The sequence below is a fragment of the Aplidium turbinatum genome, chromosome 6, assembly GCF_918807975.1.
Source record: "Aplidium turbinatum chromosome 6, kaAplTurb1.1, whole genome shotgun sequence".
Classification (NCBI taxonomy): Eukaryota; Metazoa; Chordata; class Ascidiacea; order Aplousobranchia; family Polyclinidae; genus Aplidium; species Aplidium turbinatum.
Window position 1 is genome coordinate 16,650,827 of NC_137477.1, and position 23,557 is coordinate 16,674,383.

The window sequence follows — 23,557 nt, forward strand, 5'->3', positions numbered from 1 at the left end:
ATTATCGTCCAAGCCTCCAGCTCAAGTACTAGCCGTCAGCACAAGATTTTCAAATCTTCATGTACGAGTGAGATTTAGTTCGATGGTGTGAAAAACTGACACAACTAAGAAAACTGGATACCAAGCGATAGGCTACCAGTCTTTTATTTCAATTCGTCACAAGCAATTAGCCTTGGACCACCACTCAATTTTTTTCCCTTTTTGGAATTTCATTAATAATCACGTGACTAGTTCAGCAGTGATGATTGGACGATTGAGTGACACTTGCTGAGTGGTCAGGTATTAGGAGAGTCCATTTTCTATTCGCCGTGAAAGAAATCGTCGATCCAATCAGAGGGGGTCGAAAAATTGTAAGTAAATTTCAACTTTGTTATCCTGTCCCCAGATATGCTTGAGTGGCGCAAACTCGGAATGCCATGCAGTTTGGTTCTTTTTTTGTGTGTTGTTGTTAAAAAATTGTATAGAAATTATTGTGATTGTTGCATCCAATTCAAAAACGTCCAAAAAAGCTTATCATTTATTTGTGCATTTTTGTACCAGTTTAACAATGTTTTTTCAAAGCTGGATAGGCCTGTTGATTTAGTGGTAGGCTACAAATCAGCAATACATAATAACAGCTGTAATTTTAGGTTAAGCTAGATTTTAAACCAGCACAGTGGCCAAGTGGTTTCGGCTTTAGTGCTGGTACATCTGAGATCAATTCAAGGTCGGGTTAAACCGAAGATTTTAAAAACAATATCGATTGTGTTCTTTTTCACCTTCTGCAGTTACAATAAATTGGGTAATAATGTGTTGTTGCTAAAAGACCTTAGCTGTTGAAGAGTTCTTCTTCTATCGAGTCTTCTATAATCTCTCTTTAGAAGTTTTAGTAGAATTCGCGGCTACTACTGTGTAGTGTGCTGACAGGGATTGCGACGTGAACGCTTCTACTATGATCCCCAATATTGTTGTAGAGTGAAAATAAATAAAAGCCATAACATTATTGAATACTAATAGGACTCTAGGCCTATTGGAATAAGACTAACATTTGCCTTTTGTCATTTTTACTTTTTTTTTTAAACCTTTGCTACAGTATGCTTGACATATAGGCTATTTCGTTGCGATGGTCAGAAATAAGAACAAACTGAACTAAAATTCTTTTACGAATGCAAAAATACTATCAAATTAATGTTTAATTTGCTAACGGAACAAAATAACCTACTTATATTACTACGATAAAGCATACAAGGATTATTTGTTTAAACGAATGTACAGTGATCATGCCATCAACAAGAAGTTGTGACATACCGGTAAGCTTTAATTCCTTATCTGAAAGGTTTGAATGATGAAGAAAAATTTCTTTCATAGATCAATCTTGCTTACTAACAGGTGCAACCTAGTTCGTACCTTGAACCATTCATACAGTCAGTTCGTACCCTGAAAAGATCGAGAAAAAAAATCAAAAAAAGCCGAAGTTGCTGATCGCAGTTTCATCATGATCATCATCATAATCCATTGTCGGTTTGTTCCCCACTAGTGGGGGTGGCCGATTGTTTTCGCGCAGCAATTGTTTTAATAGCGCAAAGCCGAAGTCGCTGATCGGAGTTTTCCCAAACAATTTGAAACAAGCTTGAGGGTTAAGGTTAGCGGAAACTGTGGAAAAATGTTTGCGGAAACTGCGATCATCGTGGGTTAGAGTTAGAGCATAGATTACTCTAGGCCTATGGTTAGAGTTAGGGTAAGCAGAAACTGCGGAAAAATGTTTGCGGAAACTGCGATCAGCAAGGGTTAAAGCATAGATTACTCTATGGTTAGGGTAAAAGTTAGCGGAAACTGCGGAAAAATGTTTGCGGAAACTGCAGAAAAATATTTGCAGATACTGCGATCAGCGAAGGTTAGGGTTAGAGCATAGATTACTCTATGGTTAGAATTAGTGTTGGGCGATATATCGAATTTTCGATACGATACGATATCTTTTCAATATCGATATTTATTTCAATATCGTTTGATAACTCATAACTGCAAACCCCTACAAAAACGTTGCCAAAGCCAAACGGCAAAAGTTGAAATTGCCTCGGCAATTGCTGTGATCGTTTATAACGAAAAAACTTGTACCAAACATGGAAAACGAGAAGCAAAAAATATGCTAGAACTGTTTGATTTGTTGTGATTTAATAATATCAAAAGTAGCGATAAAGCGAGCAACGCGATAATTATATTGCGTAACAACAATGCCCAATAAGAAATTTACGTTTGTTTTACATTAATTCAACATCTAGCGACGTTGAATTATCATAAAATAACGTTAATTGCTCAACCAAGTACCGGTAACAAATTAATCGCTCCCTGCGAGTAGATTGCCTCGATTTAGGTATGCACTAACATAATTTCGGCACACTTGGGATACTGCGAGCAACACAAAGTCTGCTTGATGAAGAACTAGATGTCAGAATCGGATGTCAGAATCGGAATCATCAGATGCTGTATCGGAGGATGAGATTGTCGTGTCAGCACTGGAATCGGACACATCAAGAGGCTCATCGCTTGGCTGTAAATCTACACTGTCTTCGCCGTTCGCAATGAAGCGTCCACGTTTTGCCGCTTTCGTGCTTTGATACCCATCCACACGCCTCTTTTGCAGAGCTCCATCAGGGTAGGAGCAAATCTATGGCTGTGGCATGGCATAACAACTGGGAGGAATGTCTAACCCTAACCTTACAAGCGCTCTTGTGGCCTCGTCATTTTTATTGTCGACGCTAATGCGCCATTCATGCATCTGTGTCGGCAATCACCTCGGCAATTGCTGACACTAATTTTGAAAACCGAGAAACTCTTTTCTTAATTAGTACAAAAATATCGAAAAGTATCGAAATATCGAGTATTTTTTCAAATATCGTTTTGTTTTTTCAGTATCGCCCAACACTAGTTAGAATCTGTTTTTTTTTTTCGCTGAGACTTTTCGGTCATTTGTCCAAAATGACTTGAAAAAATTCGGTCATTTTTTATTTATTTCAGTCATTTTTTCTGATGAATATATTTCCTTTCAAGTAGCTGATACAAACAAAAAAAATTGCACTTTCTGACTAGCTACAACATTAAGTTTCACTGAGAAATGTTGTCGTGTTTTATCCGAGAAAAGTTATAACAGACAAACGTTCACCAGCGAAACTCAACCTTGCAACACCCGGCCGCAGACATCTTTTATTGCACACAAACACACGTTCAAAAATAACGCAAAACAAAAATACAGTACAACGGAAAGGAATAAAAACTAGTAAGAATGACCAAATATAAAACACGTTACGCTCTAATGGTTCGCAATTACAAAGTGAATTAACTCCTCAACAATTTCACCGCTCACGTTGTAGCGTGCTCGCGTTGCCGTGCCAGTGCGCATATACCGCGTCATAATTGAATGTTTTGTATGATGCAGCATTTAACCTCAAACGCATAAGTTTACTGGTATCTGCAGTTGAACAACGCAAGCGGTTTCTTGTTGGAGTTCGCAACCGAGAAAGCATACTGATTACTGAATCCACGTTGTACGGTTGCGTTATCTGCATTATAAGTCAGCAAAGCATTAGCAATAGCTGCCAAACTTGGACAATCTATGCCACGCTTCGCAGCTTTTGTTAAAACTTTCGCCAATTGTCACCTGGTTCGCAATCAATAATGTTAACAATTCAAGCATAGACAGTGTGTATTGTGATTTATAGGACGCTTTGACTGCTTTCTAATCCTTTGTGATTATAAGTGGCAAAGTACTTGCGTAAAATTTTCTCGGAACTTCATGGCAGACAAATGCGGCCGACGGAAGTGCAAGACCTAGCAGACAAATGTCGGTTTTTGTAGGTTAATTGCGGCCATGTTTGCGATGGCCGCCTTCAGTTTCGAGGCCGGAGTTGAAAGCTGTTTTAATTCGTATTCAGGTTAAGAAATTACGTCGTTTTACTGAAAAATATCATCTCTTTTTTCAATTGTGACAGGGTTTGAGGCGTCCCTTGGTTCCATTGAGGATACACCCCTGAGGCTACTCAATACTTACCAAAAAACGAAAAAATTCCAGCTAAATTGAAATGATTTCCCACCTGCTCATTAAAAAGTTATAAACAGTTATATTTTTGTAGGGCGTTTTGCGTCTACTCAATGGAGTACGACGTTGCAAAAACCATCACACAAAATCACTATCTATCGGATGTGGAGTCAAACATTTCACAGAGGTTATCACCAGCTCCAAAGTTAACAACATTATGCAATATGCTGGGATAATTTCCCGACTGACAGATCAATTTTTTCCACAACTCGAAGGAAAGATTTGAAAACACTATGGCATTTCTAGAAAGTTGAAGTCTTTGAGTGTGTTATTTTCATGTTTGCGTTTATCACAAACAATGAGACATTGGATCAACGTACAAAGGGATACTTCGTTGTTTATCGAGGTCTGGTCAGTAACATTTCGAAAGGGTTGACCACCAGCTCAAAAATTGATAATATATGCCACATGCTGAAAAAATATCCCGATTGACAGAACGGACCGATCAATCTCTACCAAGCGGTTTGACCTTTCCAAGGCAACGCAACATTGCATCACACTTGAAAGCACCACGTCAGTCACGTTTGGGAAATGTTACTTCTGTATTTACATTATCACATACAATAAGACATTGGATCAACGTTCAAACACTAAGTCTACGTCTTGTATTTCCGATTGACAAAAAATCGTAGAGTGGCGCAAGAAGCTTCTTTGCAATCACTGAAATCGATTTGCGTGCGTACATATTTTTTCGGACATTTTAACCGAATTGACTATATTTTTTTTGGACATTTTGCTAAAAAATCGGTCAATGACTGATAAATGACCGAAAAAAAAAACCCAGGTTAGAATTAGGGTATGGGTTAACGGAAACTGCGAAAAAAAATTTGCGGAAACTGCGATCAGCAAGGGTTAGAGCATAGATTACTCTATGGTTAGAGTTAGCGGAAACTGCGGAAAAATGTTTGCGGAAACTGCGATCAGCGGACTTCGGTTTTGAGCTATTTTTTCTTTCGATCTTTTCAGGGAGAAAATTTTACAATGATTACGGAAACTGCAATCAGCAACTCCTTTTTTTTTAAATTTTTTTCTCGATCTTTTCAAGGTACGAACTGATGGTCCGAACTGTTCATGGTACAAACTAGGTTGCATCCCTTACTATCCACTCAGTAAATATTGCTTCCAGTTAATCGGTTGCAACCTAGTTCGTACCCTGAACAGTTCGTACCCTCAGTTCGTACCCTGAAAAGATTGAGAGAAAAAATTTAAAAAAGTCAAAGTTGCTGTTCGAAGTTTCCACAAACAAACAAACTGAAAAGAACAAGAGAAAAAATAGAACAAAGCCTAAGTTGCTGATCGCAGTTTCCGTTTTTCCGCAGTTTCCGCAAGCATTTAAAAATTTCCGGTAGGCCTAATGATCCTAAGCGTTTGCCGAAGTCGCTGATCGCAGTTTCCGCAAACATGTTAGGAAAAGATCGATGGAAAAATTAAAAAAGCCGAAGTCGCTGATCGCAGTTTCCACAAACAAATAAACTGAAAAGATCGAGAGAAAAAAATAGAACAAAACCTAAGTTGCTGATTGCAGTGTCTGTTTTTCTGCAGTTTCTGCAAGCATTTTAAAATTTCCGGTAGGCCTAATGATCCTAAGAGTTTGCCAAAGTCGCTGATTGCAGTTTCCGCAAACATTTTAAAAGGGCTAGGGTTAGGAAAAAATCGAGAGAAAACATTCAAAAAAGCCGAAGTCGCTGATCGGAGTTTCCACAAACAAGTAAACTGAAAAGATCTAGAGAAAAAAATAGAACAAAGCCTAAGTCGCTGATCGCAGTTTCCGCAAACATTTAAAAATTTCCGGTAATAATCCTAAGAGTTTGCCGAAGTCGCTGATCGCAGTTTCCGCAAACATTTCAAAAGGGTTAGGGTTGAGATCGGAGTTTCCGCAAACATTTTAAAATTTCCTGTAATGATCCTGAGAGTTTTTGTTTGTTTGCGAAAACTGCGATCAGCGACTAAGGCTTTGTGTTATGTTTTCTCTCGATTTTTTCAGAGGGAAAATTTTAAAATGTTTGTGGAAACTGCGATCAGCAACTTCGGCTTTTTTTAATTTTTTCTCTCGATTTTTTCAGGGTACGAACTGACGGTACGAACTGTTCAAGGTATGAACTAGGTTGCATCCCAGTTAATCTTGATATAGAAGAAAGGGGCAACAGGCAGCTATAGCTAGAAGTTTGGTGTAAATTTACACTCATTAGGTTGTATAGAAAACAAAACAAAAAAAACTGGGTGTTATCCTAAATAATTTTTATTTTCTACAAAAACAGAAATTCATGACGGCATGTCCAATTGTCAATGGTCTTATTTATGGTGGCAAGGCTTTAGCTCTGTTGAATGTATGAGCAATATTTTAAGGAAGTGGCTACATTTATGACGCCATGCATACAGTCGTTCCATGTCGTTTTTTTTTAATTTTAAGGACACATTTATTGCATACGTGAATTGTGCTTGCCTGAAACCAAAGTGAAATTGTCATGTCACATTGTACAGCAGTGAGGGCTAGTGCAGCTGTTTAATTGACAGTCTGGTCAAAGCAGGCACACTGGGTTGATAGCTTTTTGATGGAAGTGGCTATTTTTCCATACTTAATGCCATAATGCCAAATATTCTATTTTACAACCCTAGTTGTTTCAAGCAGAAAGTTTTATTTGTTAATTCTACACAAAAAATCATGCACAGAACAGAAGTGTATATTATAAGTGCATTGCTTGAACCCAACTTTTAGTTTTTTTTTATGGGTACAACAACTTTCAAGTTGATTTTAACAACTCCATACCAACAAAAATGGTGTGCAACCTATTTTGTCCCCTGAACGCTCCGTCCCCAGATTTCGTCCCTTAAAAAGATTGAGAAATAAAATACATTCGAGCTGAAGTCGCTGATCAGAGTAGCCGCAAACATTTTAAAATTTTTCCTTTGAAAAAATCAAGAGAAAAACTACAGAAGCGGCTAACCGAACCTCACTTTTGGCTTAGGGTTATAAAATTAAGACTGTACGGTAGCCCTTCCATTACAAATGATCACGAGCTGCCACATTGGAATAGGTGTAACCTAATTTGTACCATGAACAATTCGTACCGTCAGTTTATACCATGAAAAGGTCAAGAGAAAAAATTAAAAAAAGCCTTAGTTGCTGATCGGAGTTGCAATCATTTTAAAATTTCTGGTAATGATCGTGAGAGTTTTGTGTGTTTGCGGAAAATTTTTTAAATGTTTGCGGAAACTGCGATCAGCAACTAAGGCTTTTTTAATTTTTTCTCTCGATCTTTTCAAGGTACGAACTGACGGTACAAATTGTTCATGGTATGAATTAGGTTACATCCCACTGGAATGATCTATTGACTTCCAACTAACGTTTCTATACAAAATTGCAAAGAAATAGTCACATATATTTTGTAGTGCCCCATAAAAATTCAACGATTAATTCAAGGGAAAAACTTTAAAATGTTTGCAGGAACTCCGATCAGCAACTTCGGCTTTGTTGTATTTTTTCCCTTGATCTTTTCAGGAGACAAAATAGGTTGCATCCACAAAACTGCATTAAATATCATTGTTAAAGGTTTATTTCTAAAATTATCTATAAATTGAAGCACAGCCAATGCTGTTGCTAATGGTGTTTTTTTAAACATATTTATATTAAAATAGTTTTATTAAAAACTAATAACTTGCTCTTGCTCAATTTAAAAAGATTTATTATTTAATATGGTATCCAAAGTGTGTTCATTGCATGCCGGATATACTCGAGTTTCTGTCGATCTCATGTATAAGTTGAACCCCCACTTTTGAGCTGAAAATCGGTGATATTTCCTTCTCCCGTGTATAAGTCGAATAGCTTATTTCCGACACTACCATTTGATGGTTCATCTAAGTATTGACATACAGTGAGGAAATTTCAAAGTAGAGCGTAGAGTAACTTACGCTGCTGAAATACTCATGTAATACTATTCACAGCAATAATAAGCAAACCAGCTAAATTACGCAAACACACGTTACCTTCAACAAGGTCTTCCCGCTGTGAGATCAATTATTCAACAGAACGCATTGTTTTGTTATCAGATGCATGCGAATCGAAATCTGCTCATTAACACATTAAAATTAGCACTTATCCTTCCTGTATTTAATGGTCTTTGTCGCAGATATTGCCTGCATTAACGTCGTCTCTTACTACTATTATCACCTAGCCAACCTGACATCATTGTTTTATGTGGCCGCTAAGGTTTGACATCGACTTCAACGATCATGGAATGTTACGTAATAAGAACAATTATACCTTAGAAGCAAAAATAAAAAATTGCTTACTTAAAACAGCTCTTTTTGCTGTTTTGTCTCACAAACTTTGGGTCCACGTCTTTTAGGCGCTGACAGTTAGGCGCTGGTCTAATAGGCGCGCACACTGTGGCGTCTGGATATTTAGGTGCGTAGCACTAGGGCGCCCGTTCATTTAGGTGCTATTCCTAGTAAAGTCTGTAAATTGTATCAGCTTGGCAGGTAGGTAGGGGCGTAGGGCAATGCTTTTCACACAAAATATTATATTGAACAGGAAAATATATTGTTTTGTTAATGCGTGTGCGTTGTTGGTCATGGCTTCAGTGAGTGAAGTTGCTTAAACCGGCAATGCTTTTTCACACAAAATGTTATATTAAACAGAAAAATATATGGGTGAAGCTGCTTGAACCGAAAATGCTTTTCACACAAAATGTTATATTGAACAGAAAAATATGTTACGGCTTCCGTGAGTGAAGCTGCTTAAACCGGCAATGATTTTCACATAAAATGTTATATTGAACAGAAAATATGTTGTTTTTTTAATGCGCGTGTTCAGCATTTATTTGTTGTTAGTCCAGGTTTGTGCCGGCAAAAGCTTTATCAATAAATTGTTCAAGTTTCCGAACATGTATGAGTTCACTTTTAGTTAGGTCAAATAATAAATAAACATCAGTAAAAAATGTACTGTAGGCTGTACTCAAGCGGGCGGTAGGCTTGAGTGAAGAGTAACTTAGTTTTCCGTCAAAACCCGGACTAGGTTTAATAACGAGCGAAGTCTCACCATTATGCTTGCAACTTGTAGCCAAGGTGTAGCCTATATGCCTTGTAGAAATGTATTCATGTGAACAGTAGTAGAGCGTCTTACGCGTTCTCGTCACATGGCCAATCCATCCCGAACAGAAGTAATTTATATTTAATCTAAATTACCAGACATTTTTCACACAAATCTGTTGTATTTACGCGGTAAAAACATGTCATGTGATCGACGTAGACGCACAATCTTGACATCAAATGAAAGCATACACCTTCAGCTATCCGAAGATGCAAAGCTTTGCAATAAAATTTAAAACATTGTATGTACAACTAGCAACTTTCCAAACAATATTTTTCTAATTTCTAAAAAAATTAAAAATTGGCAGAAAAGTGTACTTCATTATAATCTTTACTACCCAAGCATGATAAAATAATTTGAAAATATATGTAGTATAATCGAATGCCAAAACAATTCTGCACATGACAAAAAAAATACTTCGTTTCTGCGCGCAATGCTTTAGGAGGTACAGCAGAATGATTATGGAGAAATTTGGAAAATTTTAAGCAAAAAGTTTACGTAATTTAGCCTACAGTCTTTTTGATCGAGAAATTCCAAAGTAAGGGGTTGCCTAGCCAGTTTTGACTGCCAATTCCAATAAGTGAAAGAAAAAAAATCCACTGTGTCCCCATCTTTAAGAAGTCCTCATCCGATAACTGCACCGCCAAAATTTTTTTTTTAATTATTTAAAAAAGGACAGGCAAAGACTATGGATCTGCCATCATTTACATTTTTTTTTTGCTTGAAATAGGCTACCTTTTAACCTTGGACGTAGGGATACTTCCTTGGTCATCATGGCAAAAATCCCAAGACGTGTGTATACGTCCGTGGTCGCAAAAGAGTTAACTAAAAAGTGAACTCAATAATGTTCGGAAGCTTGAATAATTTATTGATAAAGCTTTAACCAACGCAAACTTGGACTAACAACAAATAAAACAATAATAAATCAATAAAACAACAATATATTTTTCTGCTCAATATAACATTTTGTGTGAAAAGCATTGCCGGTTTTAGCAGCTTCACTCACTGAAGCCATGATATAATTTTCTGGCAAGCTACCAAGCTGATACAATCTACAGACTTTATTAGGAATAGCACCTAAATGACCGGGCGCCACAGTGCTCCGCACCTAAATGTCCAGACGCCACAGTGTGCGCGCCTATTAGACCAGCGCCTAACTGTCAGCGCCTAAAAGACTTGCTCCCCAAACTTTGCATATTGCTCAACAATTGTATATCACTGTATAAAGTTTAGAATTGACAAGAAACCATTAAATTTCAGGATTAAATTTGAATCACTGCAACTAAATCTATTCAAAACTATTACTTCGACTGTCACCCTTTCACAATCTTTAATGTATGTCGGCAATGATTTTGCCGCAACAAAAATGTGTTAATTTTGAAGGCTGCCGAGCTGGAGCCAATAGCTTGTTCCATGTAGGAGTCAAACTTGACTGTTTAAGGTAAAAATCACTTGCAAAAATCATAACCTATACTCGACTATAATTATACGCATAGGCGCCGACTTTTATTTTTGCACGCGGTGGCGGATAGCACAATATGGCAACTTAAAAACTTCTAAACTGCATGTTTTTGTTTGATTTTTACTAAGCGTGTTTCGTAGATGCTATTGTCTTTTCACACCAGATTTGTAGCTCGATAATTTACAAAGCAACTTTAAAACAAAGCACAGGAGGTATGTCGTGAATTTTATTGTTACGTTGCTGCTCTGACACTTAACATTTGGCAAAGTATTTTTGCGAACAGCAGCTCTGTCAATCCAACTGTTAATCTACTGGCCAAGTTGTAACCGTGCAGCTTCAGCTTGATAAACATTTAAAATTAGGCTGTGGTCTAATTTTATTAGCGTTGCGATCGCTATTGCGTCACGGTAGTTGACGCTATCTTCTGAGATATCTTCAGCCCCGATAGCTCAATTGGTTAGCGCGTCACTTCTGGAACGAAGAAGCTTCAAGATCAAGCGGCGCTGGCTCGACCCTCCGGCTGTGCGCTTGAGCAACACACGTTAAGGACTGCTCTCCATTCAGCGGCATCTAATGGATGGAATAGTTCCCAGGCAACAAGACTTCAACAATCGGAAACTTCACTCTGTCAATCTCGGTGCTTTCAGTGATTTCAGCTTTCACTGCGTCAGTGATTCAAAGCCTCTACAAGTATGCGAAACTGCCAGGCTTAAGCTCTGCAAGAAGCTTTCCCAGTCCGAGGATAAAAATTCAATCAATCAATCAATTAACAGTTTCACTAAACATGGAAATGTTTGACACATCGCAAAACAGCCAGCAGTAGTGACCTGCAATCATATCAGCGAAAAATAGGCTCCAATAACAGGGAGAAACAAACCAGGCTTTATGAAACAAACGCTTGTGGAAATCACTGAAAAAACATTTCTATTGTAACTCATAAACAGTGTTCCATCTAAAAAAGCAATGAGTTGGTCTTTCAACCTTTTTGTGAGAGTCTATAAAACTTCTTTCCTTGAATATAAGACAAATGTCACTTGCGGTGCTTATTAGCATGGAAAAAATTGTTGATTAACAACATTTTGCAAGTACTAAGCTAAATATTTTCATCAGAAAAAGTCTTTAAATTTATATCGTCGTTAATAAGCTGAACTATCGTAAGTCCAAATTTTTCAAAATTGCGTTTTTGATTGATTTGGTATTTTTATAGACTACAGTTTATTTTGTTAAAGCATCGTAACTCTATTTACTTTAGTTTTGATGATACAGAACGATGAACTACCGCAAACGGGAGTTACGATAGTTTTGCAAAAAAAAAATTAATAAAATGGGACTTACGATACTCTGCTCTGAAAGTTATTTTACACGTGTCACGTTAACACTCCCTTTCCTTTTAGTTAATTTTTCTTTCAATCGGTTTTTGCATGTAATGTTTAAGGCTTAGTTATATTTCTTTCTATTTCGCATAGGCTACAACAATTTTGCTGTATTATTGTAACTACCTTTCGTCAATTTTTTTTTTTGTTAAACTATCGTATGTCCATATTCATTTTTCTAACGTTCAATTTTTGCAAAAAAGAATTATCTTTTTTTTCTACAACAAAGCTCCATGAAAAGCAATGTTTAGTTTTTATGTTTTTTCGTTAGAAAACTTTTAGAAAGATCAAACAATGTACAGCAAACACAGCGTGAACTTTAAATTTCAATTTTCTCAAAACTGTGTTTTTGGAGTTACGATAGTTCAGCTTATTAGCGACGATATATAATATTTTCCCAATTTATTATAAATTGAGTTGGCACGCCGACCTATTTTGCCAACAAAAACTCACATAAAGGAACACTGCTCGTGAAATCCAATAACGGTGAAACGCACACCAGTGTTTACAGAACATTTATAAACTTAAAATAAGCAACACTATGCTCACAGACATTTTCGAAATTCGAAAACAGACGTTTTAATCAACTACTGGGACAGTGTGGCTGGACATCGCATTGGAATAACTTTAAACGACCCCTACCTAAAACTACAATCTGATTGGTTGGTCGGTGGAATCGTATGCAAAGCGACAATATGCTTCCCGGAACGTATTTTTTGCCTTCATGCTGTTTAATTCCTCAAGAAAAGTATTTTTGGTTATACTTGTACGCTGGTACCTTCTGCGGGCCGCATATAAAAGCTTGGCGGCCGCCAGTTGGTGACCCCTGCACTAAACGATCGCTTCGCCTCGCAGGTGGTGGAAGGCATCGATAAGTATATTTTCACAATGTAGACCACGTTTGGAAGCATTAATGAAATTGTTTCATTGCTTGCATATAGATCAAGCAGTTGCCACATAGTTGAAACAAAAATCTGTTTTTGTTGTTGAAAACTTTCCAGCTGTTGCAATTCCAGACGCAGAAGCCTATGTCGGAATGGCCCGTTTTGGCGAGTCCGCTTCGGCGAGTCCGATTCGGCGAGTCCGATTCGGCGAGTCCGATTCGGCGAGTCCGATTCGGCGAGTCCGATTCGGCGAGTCCGATTTGACGAGTCCGATTCGACGAGTTCCCTATTCGGCGAGAGCCTTTTTCGGCGAGTGCCCTATTCGGCGAGTTTTTGAAATTTTTAAAAGGAAATTATCGGGTACTGTAGCCTAATTACAATTGCCGTTTTTACATTGTTTTAACGTCGCTGTTTTAACGTTTTGTTTTAACGTTGAAATCGTGCAAAAAGGAATAAAAATAAAATGTTTGAACTACCGTATTATTAATTAAAATTCGTCATGTCAGTTCAGTTATTTTTATTTTTGACCATCATATCAAAAACAATACACGTCAACATAGCAAAGGTAGAAGCGACAAAACGCGAACGTTAAAACGTGCTTGAATTCGTCATGTCAGTTCAGTTGCTTTTATTTCTGATCATGATATCAAAAACAATACACGTCAGCATAGCAAAGGTGTAGAAAAAGGTAGAAGCGACAAAACGCGAACGTTAAAACGTGCTTGTGTCCGAAGTAAGTTATTGAGTTGAAAGAAATTTGGCACGGTTGCAACATCTTCAGAAAAATTTAAGATATAAAGGGAAAATAAAACAAAGAAAATGTTACAAAAAAAAAATCATGTTTATGTCTATAAGTTAGTACTTTTGAATAGTTAAAATGATTAGTTTGGATCAACAAATGTGTGACCTACAGCTTAGATTGAAAGGAAATTATCGGGTACAGTAACCTAGTTATCCCGACCAGCAAAAATTTGTTTCAAGAACACAGTTCATTTTTACATTGTAGTAACAGAATGAAAAGGCGAACCAAATGTGTGGCCTATCGTTTTAACGTCGCTAAACGTTGAAATCGTGTAGAAAAGAGAACTTTGCTGACTAGGATACGTTGAAACCGAGAAACATTTACAGAAGCCTTTCGATTTGTTCCAAGAACCCAGTTAGCCTAACAGTTCATTTTTAGCCTAACAGTTCACTGATCCAAACATTTGTTGATCCAAACGATAATTTCCTTTCAAAAATTTCAAAAACTCGCCGAATAGGGCACTCGTTGAAAAGGGCTCTCGCCGAATAGGGAACTCGCCGAATCGGACTAGTCGAATCGGACTCGCTGAATAGTAGCAGACCCTCTTCCGATGCTTGATCCTTGGAAAGCAGAACTGTTTCCATGACGTTATTATCGTTTTCATGTCCTGTTGTGAATAACGTGACAAAAGTGAAGAAGAACACTGTTTAAATACGTCTAAATAAATGCTTTGGTAGTAAGCATCTACGGTAGAAAAAAAAACAGTTGCTGTTGCTGGTCATCACAAGATCTTGCAGTACGTCCACCACGGCAAAGATAGCAACTGCAAACCCATATCAACAGCTGATTTTTTACATGCTTCGAACAATGCAGATGCTTCACTTTATGTTGCTGCATTCCAAGAAACTGTTAATGATACGGCTTCGAGTAATTCACTTACCTTTCCGACATTGATCCCACGTTTCTAAACAGTGACATGTTCAGGGCTTAAAACAAGCAAAAGCTTTTGCAGGACACGCAAGGAAAGATAAACGTCCAAATTCTCCATGGATAAAACATGGCTAGTGGCATTGTTTCGAGTGACAGCATCCATGCCATCTTCTTTCGATGCCGTGTCAAGCCAATCTAGTATGACCTCATACTGGTCAAGAAAAGCATTTACTCTGGGAGCTGCTTTTCGAAAGTTTCAAAAATTGCATTTTTTTAATGAAATTTGAAAATAGATATTCATTTAGGGGGTAGAGCTATCAATCATCCAGATAATTTTATTTCCAAGTATTTTATAGCTGGCATAATTTATAGCGATTAAATCAAATGTAGTTATAGCGTATAGTTATAATGTATTTATAGCGATTATATTATGAGCGGTTTAAAAATTAAAAAAAAATTTTTTGAGGGAGGCTATAGAAAGATCGTATTTTATAGATTAATAAATCCCATTGTAAACCTAACAAATGTAACAATGACTTATGACAAGTAACAAATAAAACGATTGCAACAACAAGGAAAAAACTCATAGCCACGTGTTGCATAATCTTGACGTAGCTTGCTTGATGTTACGCGAGTATCATGCTTGTGACAAAAACAATCATTTTCTTCACAATACTGTATTGGTTCACCTCATGCTTTACGTTGACTTGAAGCAAAAACCAATGATCAAAAAAAGATTTAAACGTCCGTTCAAATTACATTTATTTGCAGTAAGTAATGTAGCCTAAACGGGGTGGCTGCCACTTCGCCACAGCAGTTACGGTGTGGCGTGGCCAGAGTCGGCGCCAGCGTATAATATATAATACGGTTATATATAAGTACGATATTGTACTTGTTTCCTACTTAAACTTTCATGGTTGTTTTTGTTTATATTGCAGAGAAAAGAAAGATGGAAATTCAAGGTCAAACTATTAACCTTGCCACAAATAGTGGATCTATTCAAGCACAAATTGTACAAACGACAGGTTCAAATGGTCAACAAACATTTCAGGTATTTTTTGTCCTCTTGTCTGGTTATTGAATTAACATTAATTGCAAATGCTTTTAAGAAGCTCTCCTCATAGAGCAAACATGTGCTTGTGCAACTGGCAGGCTGCCATGTTGTTGTACAGGTTCGTGTGGTACTCAGCAGAATACTTAAAAACAGGCTATATAGTGCATATTAGTCATAACTAGGGCCATTTTTATATTGCCTAAAAATGTTTTTTTGACTTATATTTTTATCAAATTTTGACTTTATTTTGACCTAACGAAATTGCTTATTTGAAGAGCTGCCACAGTTTTTCCTTGAATTGATACCAGTTGCCTAAACATAGTATTTTGTCAATTTCAGACCCAAACATGTTTGATAAAATGGGCTTGTTCAATAAAAGTTTGCCTTGATTGCGATGCTTGTTGTCACTCCAATCCAGCTTAATAGCGTTTACTTTTCCGGTGGCCTTCAACAAAATACTTTTTATTGCCAAATCTATCAAACTTTTGCTGAAGACGATTTGGCTTGCTTAGGCATTTTTGTATTACAGAGTCAGAATGTCAATAAGCTATTTCTAAAATTCAAACTGTTGATCTTCGAAAAGACCACGTTTGTAAAGAGGAAGTGTTTTATAAGAATTATTTAAATACGTAACAATGAATAAACAATGGACAATTTGCGATAAAAGTTACTGCTGATCCAAGTGGGCATTGTGACATATTTCCTGTTTTTATGGGTTAATATGGTTTAGTTGTGTTGCAGTTCTTGATTTACAATGCTTCTATGAGGATTTTGACAAAAATTACAGTACTCAAGAAGCACAAAAAGTTTCTCAAAAGCCATAATTTGACAAATTTGCCTTTATTGTCAATTTTGACTTTATTTTGACCTATAAGCTTCTTAGAAACAGTCCCGTAGGTTCTGAAAACAACTTTATTTTTTGATTCGTGAACAGACGAGGTCCTTAAAATGTTTTGTCTTTATTGACTTTTGCGCGCCCTAGTCATAACAAATTAGGCCTATATCATTATTTTCAGCCTTGGTGGTAGAATCGGATTGAGGGAGACGAGCAAAATTCATTTGTGTAAATTCCTTTTCTTTTTGTAAATTTCTTCATAACAGTTGTCACACACATTATGTCCTGTAATGGATCAAATCTGTTTCTTGACATTTAGGCTACTTTCATAATAAAATGATGGTAAATTTTCTTCTAAAGAAATTTATGCGGACCACATTATTATTCAAAGTTTCTCCAGTAAAAAAGGTTGCACAATGCACATGCCTGTCGTAGAGGGTCAACAAACTACCTATGATGCTTCACTTTAATTGAGCAGCAATGACTGAACGAAATGCTGTTGTATGATATTCAAGTTGCTCTAAATATTTGGCTGACATTTCTTATGCCATGGCAATGTGCAGTTCATATTGCATAGCGTCTATACATACTGTAGTAAACTTTTGAAGGTATGTGATGGCAATGATAGTGGCATAAAAAAAATATCTGTGTTCTATGAAAATAATTTAAATTTTCTTTCATAATTGCAGTGAAAATTTGTTTTATCATAGCTGGTTCCTGTGAACAACAACCAGAATGTTGAACAATCACAAACCACGCAGCAGCAACAACCATCAATCATAGTACAACAAACCAATTCCTCCAACCAGTCCAATCAGGTATTGGTTTTGTTTAGTTATGAAATGATTAAGTTTGTGGTAAGAGACTTGCTTTAAGTGAAGTTTACCTTAAAAAAACATCATCTTGATTAGATTTTATTAGAATGTTATAATATTTGAGTTTGAGGTGGCTCGATTGATTAAAAGTACCTGAACGAAACTAAGATTTTATTATTAAGAAAACTATGAACAGATATGTGTCTAGTTCAGGGGTCACCAACTGGCGAGCCGCATGTGGCTCGCCACGCTGTTATGTGCACTGTGCAGCCCACGGAAGGTATTAGCGTACAAATATACCGGTAACCAAAAATACTTTACTTGAGGAGTTAAAGAGCATGAAGGCAAAAAATACTTTCTGGGGAAGCATATTTTCGCTTTGCATACGATTCCACCGACCAATCAGATTGTAGTTCTAGATGGGGTTGCGTAAAGTTATTCCAATGCAATGTCCAGCCACACTGTCCCAGTGGTTGATTAAAAAAAGTGGAATATTATGCTTCCGGGCAGTTGAAAAATATTTAGCTTAGTAGCCTATTGCAGAAATGTTGTTAATCAACAATTCTTGCCATGCTGGTAAGCACCGCATGTGACAGTCATCTAATAATCAAAGAAAGACAGTTTTGTAGACTCTCACAAAAAGAATAAAAAACCAACTCATTGCTTTTTTAGAGGGAAGGCTGTTCAATGTTGATGAGTTACGACAGAAACGTTTTTTCGGTGATTTCCACAAGCGTTTGTTTCATGGTGCCTGGTTTTTTTCTCCCTATTATTGGAGCCTATTTTCGCTGATATGTTTGCAGGTCACTATTGTTGCCTGTATTGCGATGTGTCAAACATTTCCTTGTCTACTGAAACTGTTAATTGCAAGATATCTTTTGTGAAGCGAAGGGACAACACCAATCTTGCTTGGCGATGAATATTTGCTCGCCTCGCTATAAGTGCACAAAACAAGTGGCCTTGTTTATTAGACATTGTTAAAGAAGTTAAAAGTGTTGTTAAAGGAGCTTGGCCTGGCAGTAGCACTGTTCGACTAATTTTGTTGCTGCAGTATTTTAAGATAACTATTAACAACATGTAACGCTGGATGCTGGGTACAAAATGCGTTCTTTTCTAGTATAAGAGTTAACCTACCTAAAAACTTTATTAGTGCGCGTGCGCCCGCCACAGCTCTCCTTAGCGCCAAAGTGGCCCGCATGCATAAAAGGTTGTTGACCCCTGGTCTAGTTATTTACTAGTACCAGTTTAAGCATTACAAGCTTGAGTCCCTCAGAGTACCTTATCAGTACTTTTCCACATTAGGCTTAGCTGCTCTTCGGCAAGGGTGCCATGAACATCGTGACCATGAAATGTTATGCAGCTGACGTCCATTTTAATGCCTGGAATTTTTTAGATGACTTGCAACAATACCCTGAAGCATAAGTTGGTCTTTTTTGTAAATGATTTGAGAATCTGGGTAGAATGACAGAGTCTGCTTTTTTTCAAGGCTACAAATATTTGTTTTGGCTAAATTCTAGTGCAGGCCAGACTAGTAGCCACAGCTTTTGTTAATAAAAAAAATCCGTTTCGTTGTTATACCATCTTTAGTTTTGAATATCAAGTGCAAGTTAATAAAATTTTGTAGAATTTGTATTTTTGCAGTATTCTGTACAAGTACAACAATTGAACTTTACGCTACCATATAGAAACCACTATCTAAAATCTAAATGAAATCATGTTTGGATAGGTTTTAAAACTCGATTTTAATTTGTTGCAACAGTTTTATTACAGTCATGTTGTGTTCATAGTGGTTCCATAAATGTTTTTGATTTAGCAAACTGTACCAAACTCCAATGTGAACAACAATAGTCAAACTATCAGCAATGGAATTCAGCTTGTACAAACAGCTAATGGACAACTTCTTCTTCAACAACCCCAACAACAACAGGTACAACTGCTATAGTATGGTTAGTTCATATAGTTTTGAACGCAATGTTATCACAATGTATATTTTCTAGATCCTTTTGCACAGTTCTGGGTTTACACTTCAATTGCCTAAAGTAACAATAAAATGGAATAATTCAGCACTTTCGAATTTGAGCTATTCAGCTTTGTTTTCAAATCAGATTGAAGATTTACTGGATTTTTGCTGTAATCTTGGAGTAAATACCGAATTATGTTCGATCTAGTTTGGTGCATTAGTTTTGTTTAAATTTTAGATCTGAAAAGCATTTTTCACAGTGTATCCGAAAATATTTCTTAGACCAGCGTTTCTATGCAACTGTAGTTTTGTTCAAGTACAACAGTTTGCTTCCAAATACAACACTGGCTTCGACAGATCGTTAACAAGAGGCTGTGTAATTGTGTATTTAGCAAAGTGGATTAACTCAGCTTGTTCTTCAAACCGAAGGAACCAATTCAAACGCTGGCCAGGTTATCCAGGTGAGAGGATCAAAGGTCATGGTGTAAAGTTGGCAGTTAAATGTGACTTTGCATAAAATTGTGAAACGCACTTATTAATTGTTGTTGGTACATTTGTATCTTTACTACCTAAGCAATTAAGCAACTACTGCTTTGGCGCTCAGGCTGTAAATCTTACGTGGTTTACTGTTCAGTGTTCAACATGCTGATTGCTGGTATTTTGTTTTTTGTTACTGGCATTTTGTAAGTTGATCTTCTGAAACTAAGTTTTGGCAGTTGCGCTTAGTTATTCAAACCCGGATACAGGTTGCTTTTGGTAAACACTATGATATTATATGTAATAGATCGGTAATGCTGGCCAGGGGACACAGAACGGTCAAGTGGTCCTCCAACAAGTCAACTCGACTGGAAACACAGGAGCGGCTGTTTTGAATTCTCCAAACACAATAAACCTCACAAGTTCAATTCAAAATAATGGCGGCATCATCATGGTGAGTGCTGAGTCTGAGATTCAAATATATAATTTATGTTGCCTGCTGTGGTTGTGCCTCCTTTGACATAGTATCCATCATTGACAGGTATTAAGTTATTTTAACTTTTGTTTTGGACAACCTTTATAGATGATCCCTAATTCGAGTGGTGGTTTCCAAAGGATGCCCCTCGTCCAAGGGGCTACCACTCCATCAGAAGTTTTAGAGGAGGAGCCTCTCTACGTTAACGCCAAGCAATATCATAGAATATTAAAGCGGCGTCAGGCTCGAGCCAAGCTGGAAGCGGAGGGGAGATTACCGAAAGAAAGAAAGGTTTGCATACCCGACGTGACATTAAAGTTATATCTTATTTGATGTTTTTTATACAGCTCGTCAAAACTAAAAAGGTTCATCATTTTTGTAAACGATTTTGTGTAGCCTATTCTTTGTGTAGTTATGATAAAAATCGAAGCATTACGGGTTCCAAAGTTTTGAATAATGGGTTTTTTCTGTAATCTGAACATTTGGTCCAGTTTCCCAAGACTCGTTTCTCAATTCTCATTGTACACACATGAAAGTGAAATGTTTCACTTTTTGTTTTTGTGTTGCAGAAGTATCTTCATGAATCCCGACACAAACACGCGATGGCGCGTAACCGTGGCAACGGTGGACGATTCAACCCTGGCTCAGGAAAGGTGAGTGGATTTGGTTGCATTGAAGATAAATCAAGTTGTGCATTTGTTAATGCTGTCACGAAGTGAAAGCCACTTAGAAAGAAACTTACTACAAGTGGACATTGTTTTTGAGTTAATTTTGTTTAATGACTATGTCTGGGTTTAGTCATGGTAGTTTTATTTTCGCAGGAATTTTTAGAGCAAGACAATATGACGACACAAGGAGAACCAGTGAAGCATGGCACCATCTACCGCAATGCCGATGAAAGTGACGTCTTGCTAAAAGGGTTGTTAGATTCTGACGCCGGGGTCCAACCCTCCCGAGATATTGACATTATTTTACACAATACCACTCAGCCTTGTCAGAGCCAGTCTCAAGGGATTCCCCGAACAAATTTCAACCAACCGAGGACTTCTCTGACGACAGAATCGAACTTGTACAATACGTGACTCTCCTTTGTCGCGTGGCTCTTTTACCTGCAAGTGCTCGCCTTACCTGCGATGAGGGCCTCGTCATCAAATCATAAAGCTTTCCTGAATGGAAACTGATAGCGGACTGGACGAGTGTCTCTGGGAGTCGTGTTCAATTCGTGTTTCCCATTGTTCGAATGCATGGACATTTTGCACAGTAGGGTGGTCCTTAATTGTAAACTAAAACATTAAAAAAAAAGTTACGGTCAGATCTCCTAAAGAAACCTTATTTAAAAATGTCCTGGATTGGATTTTATTAAAATAATTTAGTTTTTGAGGTGGCTCAATTAGCTTGATTTTTCTCAGACGAAACATAGGTTTGGAATAGGAAACATATCCATATATTGGAACGTTATAATGTGGATAGCTTATCTTCCATAGCAAACGGATCACAAAATTCCTTCAAAAACTCCAAGTCACCCATTTTTTGCTTTTCTTTGCGTAAAAGCTGTTCTTCTTTTGAAGATTGGGCTTGTTTCACAAGGTTTGTTGGGCGTTGGCTTGTCAACGCTTAAGTTGTCTACTTCGTCTTTCCGTGTTTGTATTAAGTCACTGTCAACCAAGGGGTCAAAATAACTAATGCTGGTAAGAATAAATCATATGTATGCCAATGATTGCTCCAACAACACAGATAACAATCAGAAAATATAAATTTGCAAGCGATCTAACAATACAAACTAGAGTGTTGGTAATGTCATACTTTTGAAGGAAAGCATGGTTGTGGTCACACACTTAGGTTGATGGATTTTGAGCTTTTTTGAAAATCTGTTTTTGCTTTTGTTTCCATTATAACGGAAAATGTGTTAAACTTTAGAAACACATAAACGCAGACAGTGCCACACTAAATGGGCTAATTTAAGTTTATTAAATTAGAGCTTTCGCCACACAAGTGTGGCTTCGTCAGTAATCAATTCTTCTCAAATTTCCCTGGTTTTAACATTCGCCGACGTTAAAACGATGTAAAGACGGCAATTTCTGCTGGCCGCCTTTGCTAGGCTACAGTACTTAATTGAACTTGGCTAGTTATGTCGTTCAAAACATATTTTCTTTTTATAAAACATATGGGCTACCACGTTTGGTTGGCCTTTTCATTCTCTTACCACGCTTTGGTACCAAAGATAAACAAGAATTTTTGAAAAGAAAATGTTAATGACCTGCCCACTGCTCTGTCTTGTGTGTGTACAAAATGAAGCAGTTGTGAATTGACAATTCCATCAAGTAAAAGAAAACTTTCTTGGTCCATTTCAAAGTTTTCTTTGCAAATGGTAATGAGAAATCTGATCAACACCTGTCATATAAGTATTGTAATTCTCAATAGCAGCACATTTAGGTTTAAGCTCTACGAGTATTGTAAGAGGGATGGTATTGGGGATAAATGTACTAACCCTGTACAATACATTGTACAAACCCTAGATAAGAATGTTGAATGTTTGGTACGAACCCTTAGTGCAGGGATGTCCAACCTATTATTATACACTAGTAGTGGGCCACATTGTCAGTTAAAATAATTCAATGTGCCGCAGACCCTATTAAAATTCAAGAAAAAGTGTACATTAAAAGACAATTAAAAATCATTAATTTCATCTTTAAAAATAGGAACAAACAATATACACATAGAAAGAAACCGAAATTTACTGCTATAATTTGAAGTCAATGAGATTTTTGACCTGTTTTTCTAGCTATATCTACAATACATTTGTATTAAAGGGCGTTGTCTTGGTTCTGAGGATGCTTGCTAAGTGTTTGTCAATCTGTTTTTTTTTGCAGTTTTAATGTTCTTTATGGATGAAAATAACTGCTCGTAACATGTATGGACCTTAAAAGGTGGTGTTTGTGGGAATTTTTTTTTTATCAAGCTGATACTCTGCTCAGACCTTCCCCATAATATGCAGATGGCTCAGAAAAAAATCCCCAACCATCGGATGATGGAAAAAGGGCCCAAAAGGGAGTCACAATCCCTGTGGTCCAAAATATAAAAATTTCAAGTTTCTCAAAATAGGACATATTATACATCATTTTTTAGCATTTTTCAAGGGGAACAACCTTTTCTATCAACCTGAACCCTAAAAATGTACAGAAAAAGAGTTATTACCGATTTAACGAATGGATAATTCTATGAATTTCACAAAAGTTTGAAATTATTTGTCACTGTTGGATTTATTCAAGATTCTATATTCTTTAACAAGAATTAAACAAAGTAATCGAAACGTAAATTAAAGCTATCAATAATCATCAAATTTTGCTCTCAAATAATGGGCGCCCTGCCTCAAGAGGCCTAAACATTTC

The 23,557-nt window shown here is 37.0% G+C and overlaps 1 protein-coding gene across 1 annotated transcript; it reads left to right on the forward strand.

The window, feature by feature from the left end:
* Window positions 1-1,236: 1,236 nt before the first annotated feature.
* On the forward strand, window positions 1,237-21,908 carry LOC145772664 (uncharacterized). Its single transcript, XM_082584534.1, has 9 exons — window positions 1,237-1,289; window positions 15,491-15,603; window positions 17,152-17,259; window positions 19,070-19,183; window positions 19,609-19,677; window positions 20,001-20,147; window positions 20,277-20,459; window positions 20,738-20,821; window positions 20,990-21,908. Exons 2-9 carry the CDS (start codon window positions 15,502-15,504, stop codon window positions 21,248-21,250), a joined length of 1,068 nt encoding a protein of 355 aa, XP_082440660.1. The 5' UTR covers window positions 1,237-1,289; window positions 15,491-15,501; the 3' UTR covers window positions 21,251-21,908.
* Window positions 21,909-23,557: the final 1,649 nt, after the last annotated feature.

What these genes read in the sequence shown, in the direction of transcription:
- LOC145772664 (XM_082584534.1), top strand. Translation starts at nt 15,502, where the DNA reads ATGGAAATTCAAGGTCAAACTATTAACCTTGCCACAAATAGTGGATCT. An exon ending in CCTCCAACCAGTCCAATCAG is followed by an intron (nt 17,260 to 19,069) that starts GTATTGGTTTTG and finishes TTTTTGATTTAG; the next exon opens with CAAACTGTACCAAACTCCAA. An exon ending in ACGCTGGCCAGGTTATCCAG is followed by an intron (nt 19,678 to 20,000) that starts GTGAGAGGATCA and finishes TATATGTAATAG; the next exon opens with ATCGGTAATGCTGGCCAGGG.